This window comes from Geotrypetes seraphini, chromosome 1 (genome assembly GCF_902459505.1).
Source record: "Geotrypetes seraphini chromosome 1, aGeoSer1.1, whole genome shotgun sequence".
NCBI lineage: Eukaryota > Metazoa > Chordata > Amphibia > Gymnophiona > Dermophiidae > Geotrypetes > Geotrypetes seraphini.
The window spans coordinates 448767754-448782122 of NC_047084.1; the positions used below are offsets into that span (position 1 = coordinate 448767754).

General features: G+C 41.7%; 1 protein-coding gene across 4 annotated transcripts in view; it reads left to right on the forward strand.

Moving 5' to 3' along the window:
- The window catches only part of L1CAM (L1 cell adhesion molecule), a 310192-nt gene that overhangs the window by 275931 nt on the left and 19892 nt on the right, over nucleotides 1–14369 (forward strand). For all 4 annotated transcript variants that reach the window (XM_033920778.1, XM_033920770.1, XM_033920750.1 and 1 more), the window contains 3 exons: nucleotides 1313–1489; nucleotides 3219–3338; nucleotides 10073–10237. In XM_033920778.1, the coding sequence (XP_033776669.1) occupies nucleotides 1313–1489; nucleotides 3219–3338; nucleotides 10073–10237 (462 nt within the window). The remainder of the gene's footprint in view (nucleotides 1–1312; nucleotides 1490–3218; nucleotides 3339–10072; nucleotides 10238–14369) is intronic.

Genomic DNA, 14369 nt, shown 5'->3' on the forward strand with positions numbered 1-14369 from the left:
GCCTAACCAGAATGAACAGACAGATGATGAAATGTTAACAGAAAATAGGGAACACATTTGCATCACAATAATACTAATAGGTGTCATGTTTGGAGATGCAAGGCAGGTAAAGTTCCTAGATGAAATAAATGAGTGCTTCATGAGGGGAGCTATTTAGATCTAGTCCTTATTGCAAGGATGCAGGAGCTCAGGGCTTGATTGCCGCACACAGGTGTGGTTTTCAAGAGTGATGCCCACTCTCTCCTGCCTCTGGTGCTGCCATCTTCAAATATGGTGGTGCCTGGCCTTGTGCAGTGCATCCTGGGATTCACACGGCAAATTGGTCTGCCTTATTAGTCATTGTGTCACTTTCCTCTCTTTGGACGTCCATTCTGTGTAGCTGGCACATTGTGTGCTTCATGCCAGGCCTCATTTCCTTTCTTTTCTGCTATGTTTCCTGTAAAATAAAGTTGTCACTTCCTCCCTGCTGCTCCCTTATAGCTAGTGTGTACTGGTGGACCGAATCGTTTATGAGTAAGCCTCAGCCCCACCACTCCACTGCTGTACTATCTCGTGACTGCGGGAAGAATTATGTGGCCCATATACGATTTAATAGTCGTTGCTTTTTAATCAATTTATAAATATTTTCTATAGTAAAAGTGCAATCTCCAATTCTAATTTAATATAAATAGTAGTATGTGTACTTAGCTTATATCAGCCAACCCCTGGGAGTCTGACCCGACATGACATGTTTCGCACCCTCTGGTGCTGTATCAAGGGTCTCCCTATGTACAATAGAAAGGAAGCCTAGTATCATTTTTATCTAACCGCCCCCTATTTTTTAAAACCATACTCATCAGCTCCTAATATTTTAACCACACAAGTGCTTACCGTGGTCGTGCGTGTCATCCGACTCAAGTTAATATCAAGAGAAAGATGGCGGCGGCCAACCTCGGGATTCATATACTCTCACCTCTCATTCATAATCAAATCCCTCCCCCTGGGTCTCATTGGTCCAACCACTAGCCAATAACCGAAATCCACTCAATCTCCCCATTCAATCCATGTGGTTCAACAGTCACGAGATAGTACAGCGGTGGAGTGGTGGGACTGAGGCTTACTCATAAACGCTATTAACCTGTACGATCCGGTCCACTAGTACACACTTGTTACATGAATATTTGTGACTGGTAGAAGACAACCATTAAGGTATTTGCCATATGGAGGGCTCCCTTATAGCTGGCATATAACTTCCTCCCTTGCTGTACTTCTCGTGCAGTCTGTGTGTCACTTTCTTCCTGCTCACATCCATTACTGCTTTTTTCTAATCCAGTTAACAAGACCCATGCGGGTGTCCTGACCAACATCAACATTTCAGACCCACACCAACGGAGATGGACCCTGCAAGACCTTGACCCAAAGGCCCTGTACAAGTTCTATCTGCGGGCTCTGACAGCGGCAGGTGAGGGGGTCCCCCTCATCATCGAGGGCAGCACAGTGCAAGAAGCAGGTATGAAAAAAGCCTTATTACTTCACTGACTCTTGCAGAAGCTTATGACCTGGTTTTGCAAATAGAGTTGGCTACCAACACACATTTTGTATTATGCAGGTTGCAGTTGTCAGGTGATACTAACTCAGTCCTTCATATGACACCATTTGGTACATTTGGATCCACTTTTTCTTTTAATCGAGACTCAGGTTATTGTCATAATCCAAAAGGTCTTTTGGAGGATGAGACGTCAAATGATTAGACACTGTTTTCATCAGGACTAATACATAATTCTGATTCATGCCTATGTTCTGTTGCAACTTGACTATCGTAATAACTTTTACATGGGCTGTATTCAAACATTTACTGTTAAACTGCAAACTCTTAAAAACACTGCAGCTAAATTGCTCTGTATTGTAAGTTAATTAGAGTAAGCTAGTCCCTTATTAATGAAGTTATAAGCTGGTTGCCTAGAGAATGGAGGGTTAAATTGGGTTGTTTAATATTTAAAATAATTCAGGGTCAATTCCCTTTTCTTCTTTCTAAGTATCTTTTCCCTCAATGGTGACAAGGAAAGAATTTGTGACATTTCCCTGATGCAGAAGGGATCAGATATAAGAGAGTGTTCTCTCAAACCTTTATGTATCATGCAGCTCTAATCTGGAATGCTCTTCCATCTGAGATTAGATGTCAAACCGATTATATGATATTTTAAAGAAAATTTAAAATGTATTTTTAAAGAAATATATATTTGTGTTTTATTTAGCAAAGCCTTTGACAGTGTTCCTCATAGATGTCTAATAAATAAACTGAGTGCCCTTGGGATAGGTCCCAAAGTGATGGGCTGGGTCAGGAACTGGTTGAGTGGAAGGCGACAGAGGGTAGTGATCAATGGAGATTGCTCTGAGGAAAGGGATGTTACCAGTGTTGTGCCTCAAGGTTCTGTTCTTGGGCCTGTTCTTTTTAACATTTTTATAAATGATATTGCTAAAGGGTTGTTGGATAAGATTTGCCTCTTTGTGGATGATACCAAAATCTGCAATAGAGTAGACACCGGTACCGAAGAAAGACCTGGCGAAGCTTGAAGAATGGTCTGAAATTTGGCAGCTAAAATTTAATGCTAAGAAATAAAAAGTCTTGCATTTAGGCTGCAAAACCCAAAGGGAACGGTACTGATTAGGGCAGGGGTGGGCAACTCCAGTCCTTGAGGGCCAGAATCCAGTCGGGTTTTCAGGATTTCCCCAATGAGTGTGCATTGAAAGCAGTGCATGCAAATAGATCTCATGCATATTCATTGGGGGAAATCCTGAAAATCTGACTGGATTCCGGCCCTCGAGGACCAGAGTTGCCCACCCCTGGTTTAGGGGGTGATTGTATGTGATGATCTTAAGGTGGCCTAACACACTGAAAAGTTGATGGCAAAAGCTAGAAGGATAGGGAGAGGTATGGCCAGTAGGAAAAAGGAGGTATTGATGCCTCTGTATAAGACTCATTTAGAATATTGTGTAGAATTCTTTGACACGCAGCTCCTGATTGGATAGGACAGTGCAGGAAGAGGCGGTCGGAGCATACTGCGAGTGATTTCCTGCTGCCGTCTCCCGCTGCCCTCTTCAGACTCCCCCATGAAAAACCATATTCGTGGTTTTTCAAGATTCGCAGGGGTTCCTGGGGGGAGTACTGTATGTATGAATACATCTCTGAATACATCTCTTGACTCCTCTTTAACTATCTTTCCTGGTTCTTCCCACAGAATTCCCTCCTGTCCTGAACATTACCTTTCATTCTGACGATAACTCCACACTCATCCAGTGGACCCCACGGGAAGGCCAGAGAAGCGTGGAGGTCCAGGTCCGCTACCTGAAGAAAAACAGTAAGAGCCAGAATGGTTGGACTGCCATCCAAAAATGAAGCAAGAATGGGGAAGAAATATAGAGCCTTGCTAAAGTTTTCACACTCATACGCAGTATTCATATTCTTCTGTCTAAAAAATACAATTTAAAATGCATTAAGTATTTAAAATGTATTAAGTATTACTTCACTGATCTACGCAATATACTCTACACTTGGATGTCATAATCGCCGGGACGTCCAAGTGTCGATTTTCAAAACTGGTTTCCTGGATGTCTAGCGAGATGTTTCTTCCGCTGTGCATCCAGAGTTTAAGGGGGCATGTTATGGGCATGCTTTGGGCAGGCTTTGAGCTTGCTAGACTTGGACATCTTGTGGGGATAATCAAACCTTTCCCACGATGTCCTGGACAGAACTTAGACGCTTTGGGCTAGATCTCTTTTGGAAGTGTCTAAGTGCCAAAAAGATACCCAAACTGACCATATGACCACAGGAGGGATTAAATAATGACCCTCCACACTCCCCCAGTGCTAATTGACCCCCTCCAACCCCACTAAGATTTTAATGAAACAGCGCGTGCCTGTCTCTGGAACAACAGCATCTGATGTGGGAAATCCTAGTAGAGCATCACACAGGTGTCATAAGTAGCTAAGTGGATGAGCTAGTGAACCATAGAGAGGAGCAAGACCCATAAGGCACTCTAACCACAACATCTATGGTGTTAAGTATGAGCCCATCAAAACTCACCAAAACCCTACTATATTGCCACATAGGTGCCATCTGTAGCTATAAGGGCTGTTGGGGGGTAGACAGGTGGGCAAATTAGGTTTTGGGGAGGTTTGGAGGGCTTAACATAAATTATAAGGGGTATATGGTGAGCTGTATATCTGGCACCCTTTATGTGACATTCACAGCAGTGCCCACAAAGGTGCCCCACTGCTCTGTTGGCATGTCTTTGTGACCAGTCTATTGAATGCTGGCCCCTCCCACTCTAAATGGTGCTGATGTGAACGTTTCCAACCTGGACATTTTTGTGGTTGAAAATGGCAAATAAAGTTAGACATCCTGGTGGTTTAGACATCTTGGTGACCAAGTTATTTAAATAGGCGATTTTCGAAAAAAATATATTTGGATGTCCAATTCGAAAATGGACATTCCTCTTGTAGGAAACCTCCAAATTTGGACTTAGATATCCTATCAAAAATAGCCCTCCACATATGTTATGTCATAGCAAATCTAGATTAGTTTCAGTTCCAAAAAATTGCCTTAACAGGAACCGAATATAAGACTTGCCATCCTGTTTCCAACAGTGACCAATCCAGATCACAAATACCAGGAAGAGTCCCAAAAAGTAGCAAGATTCCATTCTACCAATCTCAGGGATAAGCAGTGGTTTTCCCCTGGTCTAGCTTAATAAATGTTTATGGATTTTTACAACCAGGAATTTGTCCAGACTTTTTCAAACCCAACCATACTAACTGCTTTTATCACATTCTCTGGTAACAAGTTCCACATCTTAACTATGCATTGAGTGAAAAAGCATTTCCTATTTATTATAAATGTACTTTTATATAACTTCATGATGTGTCTATGCAGTTTCTAAAAAAAAACAACAAATAATCAATTTGTATTTACCTGTTTCAATCCATTTAGGGATTTTATAGATCTCTCTCATGTCATCTCTTCTCCATATTGAAGAGTTTCAGCCTTCCTAGCTTTTCCTCTGACCATCTGGTCCCTCAACATCTTGCTTCAGACATATCTTGACATTCTTCACTATCTTAACCTTCCCATAAGGGCTCTCATCTAGAGCATTATTCACCTAATCTCTTTTTTGAGATGTGGCGACCAGAAATGCGCACAGTATTCAAAGTGTGGCCACACCATAGAGCAATACAAAGATATTATAACATTTTCATCTTTGTTTTCCATTCATTTCCTGATAATTCCTAACATTATATTGGCTTTCGTAGCCACTGTCACACACTGAGCTGAAGGCTTCAATGTATCTCAACAATGACACCTTTTCAGCAGGCTCTATATTATGGAAACTCGAATAAAGCGGGAAGATTATTAGCTAATTTTCTTAAAGCTAAAAAAGAAAAGTAAAAATTGTGGCTGTCAAAGATGAGATGGGGGAACCTCATTCTCAAATTGGAAATATCTTAAAACAATTCTTGAAATACTATAAAGCTTTATATTCTTCTGAACTTTATTCAAATAAAGAACTTGAGGGATTATAGTTTTTGAAGTTAATTGAGGGGCCTACAATTCCCAAGCATATAAAAGGGACTCTTGATGCGCCTATATCAATGAAAGAGTTACAAATAGCGTTGAAGTCCCTTAGAGTTGGATCCTCTTCAGGTGGTGATGAGTTCACTGTAGAGTTTTACAAATCATTTCAAAATTCCCTATTGCCTCATCTGTTAAGTTTATATCAGGCTCAACTGACTAGAGGTTGCATTACAAGTACTATGGCAGAATCTTTATCAATTGTTTTGCCGAAGCCAAATAAAGATCTCATGTTGGTCTCGAACTGAGCAGTGACTCCTAACATGGAACCCTGCATCACGTAGCTATAGTTCAGCTGTTCCTCTTTCCCACATGCATCACTTTGCACTTGTTCACATTAAACGTCATCTGCCATTTTGATGCCCAGTCTCCCAAGATCCTCTTGCAATTTAACAACTTTGTGTCACCTCCCCCCGCCCCCCCTTTTATGAAGCCACATTAGGCTTTTTTATTGCTGGCCATAGTAGTAAAAGCTCCGGTGCTCATAGATTTCCTATGAGCGTGAGAGCTAATACCGACGCAGCCGGCGATAAAAATATCCTAATGTGGCTTCATAAAAGGGGGCCTTAATTATGTCACTAGTTATTCCTGTGTCTGGATCATTGATAAATATGTTAAAAAGCAGAGATCCCAGCACAGACCCCAGGGGAACTCCACTATTTACCCTGCTCCATTGAGAATATTAACCATTTAATCCTACTCTGTTTTCTATCATTCAATCAGTTCTTAATCCATAGAAGAATGTTACATCTTATCCCATAGCTTTCTAATTTCCTCAGAAGTCTTTCATGAGGTATTTTGTCAAATGCCTTTTGAAAATCCAGATATACAATATCAACCAGTTCACCTTTATCCACATGTTCATTTGTCCCTACCATAGATCTAAAGACTTGGAAAAATATTCACCTTTCAGCAGGACAGTGATCCTAAGCACAAAACAGAAGGCACAATTGAGTGACTCAGCCTCTGCAAGAAGTTGGTGAACATTGTAGAGTGACCCAGTCAAAGCCTGGACCTGAATCCAATAGAAAATCTGGGGCAGTGCTTGAAAAACATGATCCATGCATGATTCCCAGCCTACTTGAATGAACATGAGCATTTCTGCCAAGATGAACAGGCAAAACCCGGGCCACCCCTCTTTGCAAAGATGGCACTTACTCCAAGTGACTCATTACTGTTATTACTGTAAAAGGGCTTCCACTACATTTTAACACAATGGGTGTGAAGACTTATGCAATCAAGACATTTTAGTTTCTTATTATTTAATTCTGTAATATTTTTGTAAATGCGAGTTCTTCCAAGCTGCTTATGTAGATTGGAGAATGACACGGGGACAAAATTTTCCCTGTCCCTGCGGGAACTGATTTTCACATCCCGTCCCATTCTTTTCCCACCCCTGCCCCATTCCTGCAAGCTCTGTCCTCATCTGCACAAGCCTCAAACACTGTAAAATCATAAGTGTTTGAGGCTTGTGCAGTTAAGGCAAAGCTTACAGGAATGGGGAAGAGGAAGGGACATGGACAGCGGCAAATCTCACAGGGACGGGACAGGGAAATTGAGTTCCTGTGGGGATGGGGAAAAATTTGTCCCCATGTCATTCTCTAATGTAGATTGCATAGATCAATGAAACAAACTCCTATTTTAATGCATTTTGCATTGTGTTTTTAGACAGCAGAATAAAAAAAAACATATAAGGCTGTGTAATCTTTTACAAGGCACTGAATAATTACTAGTCTGAAAACAAAATTGTTAAACAGCAATCAAGGAAACACCAAAGGCGCGCTGAGGCCTTAACGCGCAGAATAGTGCGCACTAAACTGCCACATGCGCTAGCCACTACCGCCTCCTTTTGAGCAAGGGGTAGATTTTTGGCTAGCGTGCGCTAATCCGGTGCGTGCATTAAAAATGCTAGCGCACCTTTGTAAAAGGAGCCCCGAGTGTAGAGCCTTCCTCTTGAGGGATCTTGAATTTCAACAATTTGCTGAAGAGATTTTGGAGGAAATTGAGAGAGGGGGGATCGATATCATTTCGAATTTTGCAGAAGCTTCAAGAAAATCTTTGTGATGTCGACACAGTAGGGAGAAATTGCTCAGCTTTCAAGAGTTAGAACGTAACTAAGATCCTGATATATAAAAATCTTAGAGAGTAGTGGGATCCAAAAACAGGCACACAAAAAGGGGACGAGGTCCAATTAAGTCAAAAGCTCTTTATTATGGAATTTCCCCAGCGGGACGCAACACAAGCTGTGTTTCGGCTAAAAGCTTTCATCAGGAGTCCAAATCAGAGTCAGGGGCAGGATTAACCAATAGGCCCAGTAGGCACATGCCTAGGGCCCGAAATGGTCAGGGGGCCCCAATGAAGGAGGGCAACAACATTGTTTTTTCTAAACGGTGATGGGCCCCTCCAGCATCAATGGGCAACGCGCCCCCCCCTCGATCGGCAATGCAGGCCCCCACGATCGGCAACACGGCCCATCGACAGAAAGTAAGACAAGCAAGCAACACAGGTAGGAAAGGCAACAGGAACTGTAATTTTGCAAGCGGTGCTGCTTGCTCAAAGCTTCCCTCTGACGCAGCTTCCTGTTTCCGCCTGGGTGCATGGTGGGGTGGGGCAGGGCAGGGGGCCCATGTACTTGTATGCCTAGGGGCCCTCGATGAATTAATCCTGCCCTGATCAGAGTATTTCAAAAGCTTATATAAAACAAGAGAAGAGTTTGTTCAAGACTGTACTCGGTTGTTTTTTAGGATTTTTTTTTCTACTTTGAGCACTATTTGCACATTTGTGCACATTGACTATTGTAACACAGTGTAGTCTTGAACAAGCTCTTCTCTTGTTTTATATAAGCTTTTGGGATACTCTGATTTGAACTCCTGATGAAAGCTTTTAGTTGAAACACCGCTTGTTTTGCGTCCCACAGGTGAATTTCTATAATAAAGAGCTGTTGACTTAATTGGACCACGCCACCTTTTCCGTGTGCCTTGTTTTTTGGGTCTGCTTGTTTTGCTCCTTGTGGGACACTTGTTTCTTCTTTTGTTTTCTTTATATAAAATTCTTAACAATGTTCTCTGTCTCTCCCCATGTCTTTCTCACTCTCTTTCCTCGTGTCTATCTATATGGCTGTTGGTTTTGCTCTGTTGTTGTCATTCCCTTCTGTATCTCTCTCCCTCTCCCAGCTCTGTAGTTGTTGACAGTAAGTATATTTTCTATGATGTGCAGCTGCAGTGGCCCACTTAGATGTGTCATGTAATGCTATTGCCCACAGGGTCAGCGAGTTCTTCCAGAGCTTTCTGGGAATGCAGAAAGGTTTCCTTTGTTCATCACTGGAAGCTTCCTGTCGGGTTGCTTCTGCAACCTCTGCATTCCATGAGAGGTTTTTTGACCTTCTTCCTCCCGCTTTAAATTGAGTGGTGCTTTTCCAGCTAGAAATAGCTGTTTTGTTCTTCATATATGTGGCTTTTTTCACCTGCTTGTCACTAGAGCGAACTTAACTGCTTACCTGTAATTGTTCTTGGACAACAGCTGTACAATGATTCACATGACACACTTTCCTTCTTTGGGAGTTGTTCTTATTCCAGTTAAAGCTTTCTTCTACTACAGTAGTTTATAAACTAAAGAGCTACAGATTTGGCAGTAAATAAGAACTAATGATATATATTCAAATTCAATAGTATGTGATATGTCAGTGAAAACCTCTCAAACAAAATAACACGCTCCCAGCGTTATTTTGTTTGAGAGGTTTTCACTGACATATCACATACTTTTGGAGCACTTTTGGATGAAGAGCACTTGAAGATTTTGGAAATCAACCAGCATTGGAGACTCTTTCTAATCAGACTTTCAAACCCCAATTGGAAGTTGAATATGCAGTACTGCCTCCTAAGTTAAATACAGCTTTTATATATAACATGGCTTTATAAGCTGGCTATATTGTTCAAGGTAGGCAGGTGGGTGCGATAATGTCTGGTTTCAACATCACTAATGAGCTATGTTTGATGGTGTTTTAAACTGAGCACTCACAAAACAATATTCAGTTTACATTGATTTAAATAATTTAGTTTTTAATGCAAAATCTTTTTATATTGAATTTGAATATATATCATTAGTTTTTTTTGTGAATTCAATATATAATTTGAATTTTTTCCCAAGATTTTTCTTTTTAGTTTAGTAAATAGGAACTTCCACATATCCCTAGCTGCTTTTACTAGAAGGCTCTGGAAGAGTCTTCCAAATCTGTCATGAGATAGTTAGTAACTCATCTGTTTGGTTCATTGCACTGTGATCATCAGAGTATACTTGTCACAGGTAAGCAATTACACCTTTTGGGTTGAGGGACAGGAGTTGTGCGAAGGATGTGTCCCAGCAGGAAAGTGAGGGTGCTTTGGGGTTTGTGGCTGCAGGGGTGGTTATTTGCAGTTCCATTGTCAATCCCTGCCACCTCCTCGTCTCTCTCCTTCCCCGCTTCAGGAATTGCTGAGGACTGGCAGGTCTCTGGCAGCGTTAACTCCACGCAGAATTTCTACAGGCTCTTGAAGCTGGAACCAGGCACCAACTACCGCATCCAGCTTATGGCCTGGAACCACACAGACTTTATGACCTTCTGGGAAGATGAGGTGACAGTCCGGGGCATAGGTAAGTCAAAGGGTTTCTTGACTGTCATGTTAGCTGACGAAGGAAGACAAACTGAGAATACTAGGGAAAATGAAAGGAAGTGATGACATCATATCAGTACTGAGGCATCATCTGGAATTCTGTGTCAAGTCACTGAGGCTATTCTTTCGAGAGTCATAGAGAGAGGAGAAGCAGTCCAGACGAGGGATGCCAAATGGTGCAGAGTTTGTCCTTTCAAATTAGATTTAAAGCCCTGAATGTGTACATTCTATTAAGAATAGAAGTAAGGAGGGTACAAAGAGATATTCAAACATATAGGGGAAAATTCTTAATTGTATGCCACTATTTAAGTACGCAAATTAAGTAGTTAATGCATCTATTCTGTAACGGTGCTTATCCACATAATTGTCATTATACAATACTAGCATAAGCACCAGCATTTATACCAGGTCCATGGCTGGCATAAATATTAGGGGTAGGAAAAGCGGCAAATATAGCGGCATGATTAGCTGAGCTAGGAATGAGGCCTGAAGTGATTTTGCCAATCAGGGAACCCCTTCTGAATGGCTTGCTTCAACTGCAACCACTTATATATTTGAGATTTTGAAATACCGAATGATTGTTGTAGTCGTGAAAAATCAAGCATTTTCCCATTAGATATCACATCATCTAGCGTACATATACCTGCCTGCAACCAATGCTTCCAGAGGATCTTAGACTCGCCAATTTGAATCTTTGACATTGGCTGTTACAAGATTCACTGCTGGCTCCCTGGAACTATGTGATACAGTGCATTAATGAACTGAGGGATTTATACTAAAATTTTTTAAAATAACACTGAACACTATTTTACTGAGACTTTGTGCACAGAATTTGAAGAAAGTATAGAATTGAAAGAAACTAAGAGGTTCATACTAGAATTTATTTATTTAAAAAATTTATCACCCACTTAAAACCTAAGCGAGTTACATAAAAAACATAAATAAAATCAATGCCAATCACAAACATCATATTCTAAAAGAGGAAAAAATACAACTATTCCGCTTTGTGACAAATTTTGGAGAAAGTATAGAACTGAAAAATTTATATTGGAATATTTAAAAATATATAAAAAGAGATATTGAGAGATATATTTTATGAAATATTGATGGAGAGAGTATTGCTGATGATTTGAGTAGGAGCATTTTGTGGTTTTTACCATACTTGACTCCCAGGCCCAGATGCACTAAAGTCAGCGATCGTCTAATGATCATCGTTAAACCAGTTTTGACTGGTTTAGTGGCGATCGTATTTGTCGACCCGATGCACAAAATGTCTCACTGCGTGGTTTTGTGCACGATCACTTTTCTCCAATCCGGCCATGCAAATAAGGTCATTAATATTGAAATGCCATATAAACTAGCACTCTAACATGGCTTCCCGATGCATTAAAAAATGTGATCACTTTTAGCAATCAAAAAAAAACATCTGGTCAAAACCAGTCGCTTACCTGTCCTACCCATAGTTCAGCCCTGAAATTAATATGTAAAAGTACCTGACAAGACCCCAAAACAGTAAAACAGATTCTTTTGCAGAGTATTTCAGAAATAAGCAACGGATTTTCCCAAGTCCATTTTAATAATGGAGTATGGCCTTTCTTTTAGTAAACTGTCCAAACCTTTTTTAAACCCTGCTAATCTAACCGCTTTTACCATATTCTCTGGCAATGAATTTCAGAGCTTAATTACATGTTGAATGAAGAAATATTTTCTCCAGTTTGTTTTAAATCTACTACTTATTAGCTTCATTGCATGCTCCCTAGTCCTTGTATTTCTAGAATGAGTAAACAAATGATTCATGTCTGCTTGTTCCACTCCACTCTGGTTTTTATAGACCCCAGCTCTCTTTAGCCTTTCCTTATAGGGAAGTCATCCCATCCCCTTTATCATTTTCATCACCCTTCTCTGTGCCTTTTCTAATTCCACTATATCTTTTATAAGATGCAGTGGCTAAAATTGTATACAATATTTGAGGTGCAGTTGCACCTTGGAGTAATACAAATGCATTTTAATATTCTCAATTATAGAACAAGGTGTCAAACAGGTACAGGAAGGAATAATGTTAACAAAGCACTTCTTCACAGAAGTGTAGTGGATGTCTGGTGAAAATGGTAAAGGATAAATTGGTAACAGAATTCAAAACATCATGGAATAGGCACAGGGGGAGTTACATTGGTGGGGGAGTAAGTGATAAAGGCAAACCTGGAAAAGCTCAGAGTGAGGGATAAAGCATCAGATTATAGAGAGTCTGTGGTGTTACAGCAGGAAGGGAAAATAGGGACATACTGGATATATAGCACGCGCCTTTGTGAAGCACCTGCGTGAGGCACCCTCACAGGCAGCCTCCGATACCAGCCTACTGACCACACAACCTAGCCCAGACCACAGAGACCACAAAGACAACCACGAATCTCCACTACAAGCACAGTCTCAGCAGCCCGACAAAGACACAGCCGTCTCAACCCCAAAAGGAACTCCTTCCCATGAGACAGACCCAACAGCACCGACTATCTAGACTCCCGGTCTCATGGTTATAGACCTGATAACCCCAGCCGGATAAGTATTACTGTTATATATTACTCTGTTGTATAACCTTGCTAGACCTATGCAGAATGTAGCACCACTGTATTGAATGTACATTGTTTACCCTTTCACTGTTCTACAGGATATTATACAGGAATCTACTATACCGCTCTTCGACCCACGAATCAAGTACACCACCCTGAGTCATCTTGCTCCCTTTTTTACCCCCTACAATCGCCTGCAGGAAACTCCCAAACTTCTCCAACTGCAGTTGGACGATCCCGTCACAATGGCCAGGCCAAACACACACCAATGCGTAGCTCTACTTCTACTCCTCCTGCTCTCCTCCAGGCTTTGCAACGCAGACAACTCCAAGGCCTCCCCCATCCCCATCCACTTCACGCTGCACCGATCAGTAAAACCCAGAACCCCTACATACACTCTCCACTCCACACAAGACCACCCTCACGCCTATTCGCCCAACAGCCCCCCTCACCCCTATAAACCGACCAAGCCCCACCCAAAAAAACCAAGAAATCTAAAAAAACTTGCATTCTCCCACTACTCCCCACCCAACCACACCAACCACCAGACCCTACTGGGTTTTTACCTGAACATCAGATCAATGAGGAATAAATCCACTCTGATCAAAGACTGGCTGACCGAAACTAACCCCGACTTTGTCCTTCTCACAGAAACCTGGTTGCTATCAGACGAAGACATCATCATTAAAGATTGTCTACCTCCATGATTCAAGATACTCTCCCTAGCCAGAACATGGGGAAGAGGAGGAGGTCTAGCACTAATCTTCCAAGACCACCTCAACGCTTCCATTCTCAACACAACCTCTTCGCCCAATTCCGAAATTCTAACCATCGCCCTAGCACCAAAATCTCTGACCTCCTCACTAACCATCACTTTATTTTACATACCCCCCAAAAAATGGTCCACGACCAAAGATGACTTCGCTGAATCACTACTTACCAACTCTCTAACAAGCCCATACAACCTACTGTGCGGGGACATCAACATACACCTCGAGCAAACTGACCAACCTGAAATCTCGGATTTCTGGTCATTGCTCTCCCAACTAGGCTTTGACAAACACCCCCCTATCAAAACCCACCAAAGAGGACATCAGTTAGACCTGGTAACTCTATCCTCTAAGGAACAGGCCAATCCCAATTTTTATTGGAAACAAGGCAGCTGGTCAGACTCCCTTTGGTCCGACCACCGCCTATGTACCTTCACCATTGGATGCCAACTCAAACCCCCCTAAAAGCGGCAAAACAAGAATTATCAAAACCCACTCTACCAGAGGAAAGATTGACCCAACGGAACTCTGGTCCCATCTCGAAATCAACACCAATCCAAAAGAGGACACGGAACAAATCATGACCTCCTGGATACAAGATAGTACCAACATACTAAACGAGATTGCCCCCACAAAAACCCGCAGAATAAGAACCCCTAACCAAGAGGGCTGGTTCGATCCTGAACTGCTACTATGCAAGAAGGATCTCAGAAAAGCTGAAAGATTATGGCTAAAATCCGGAACCCTAGAACACAGATTGGCCTGGAGACAAAAATTT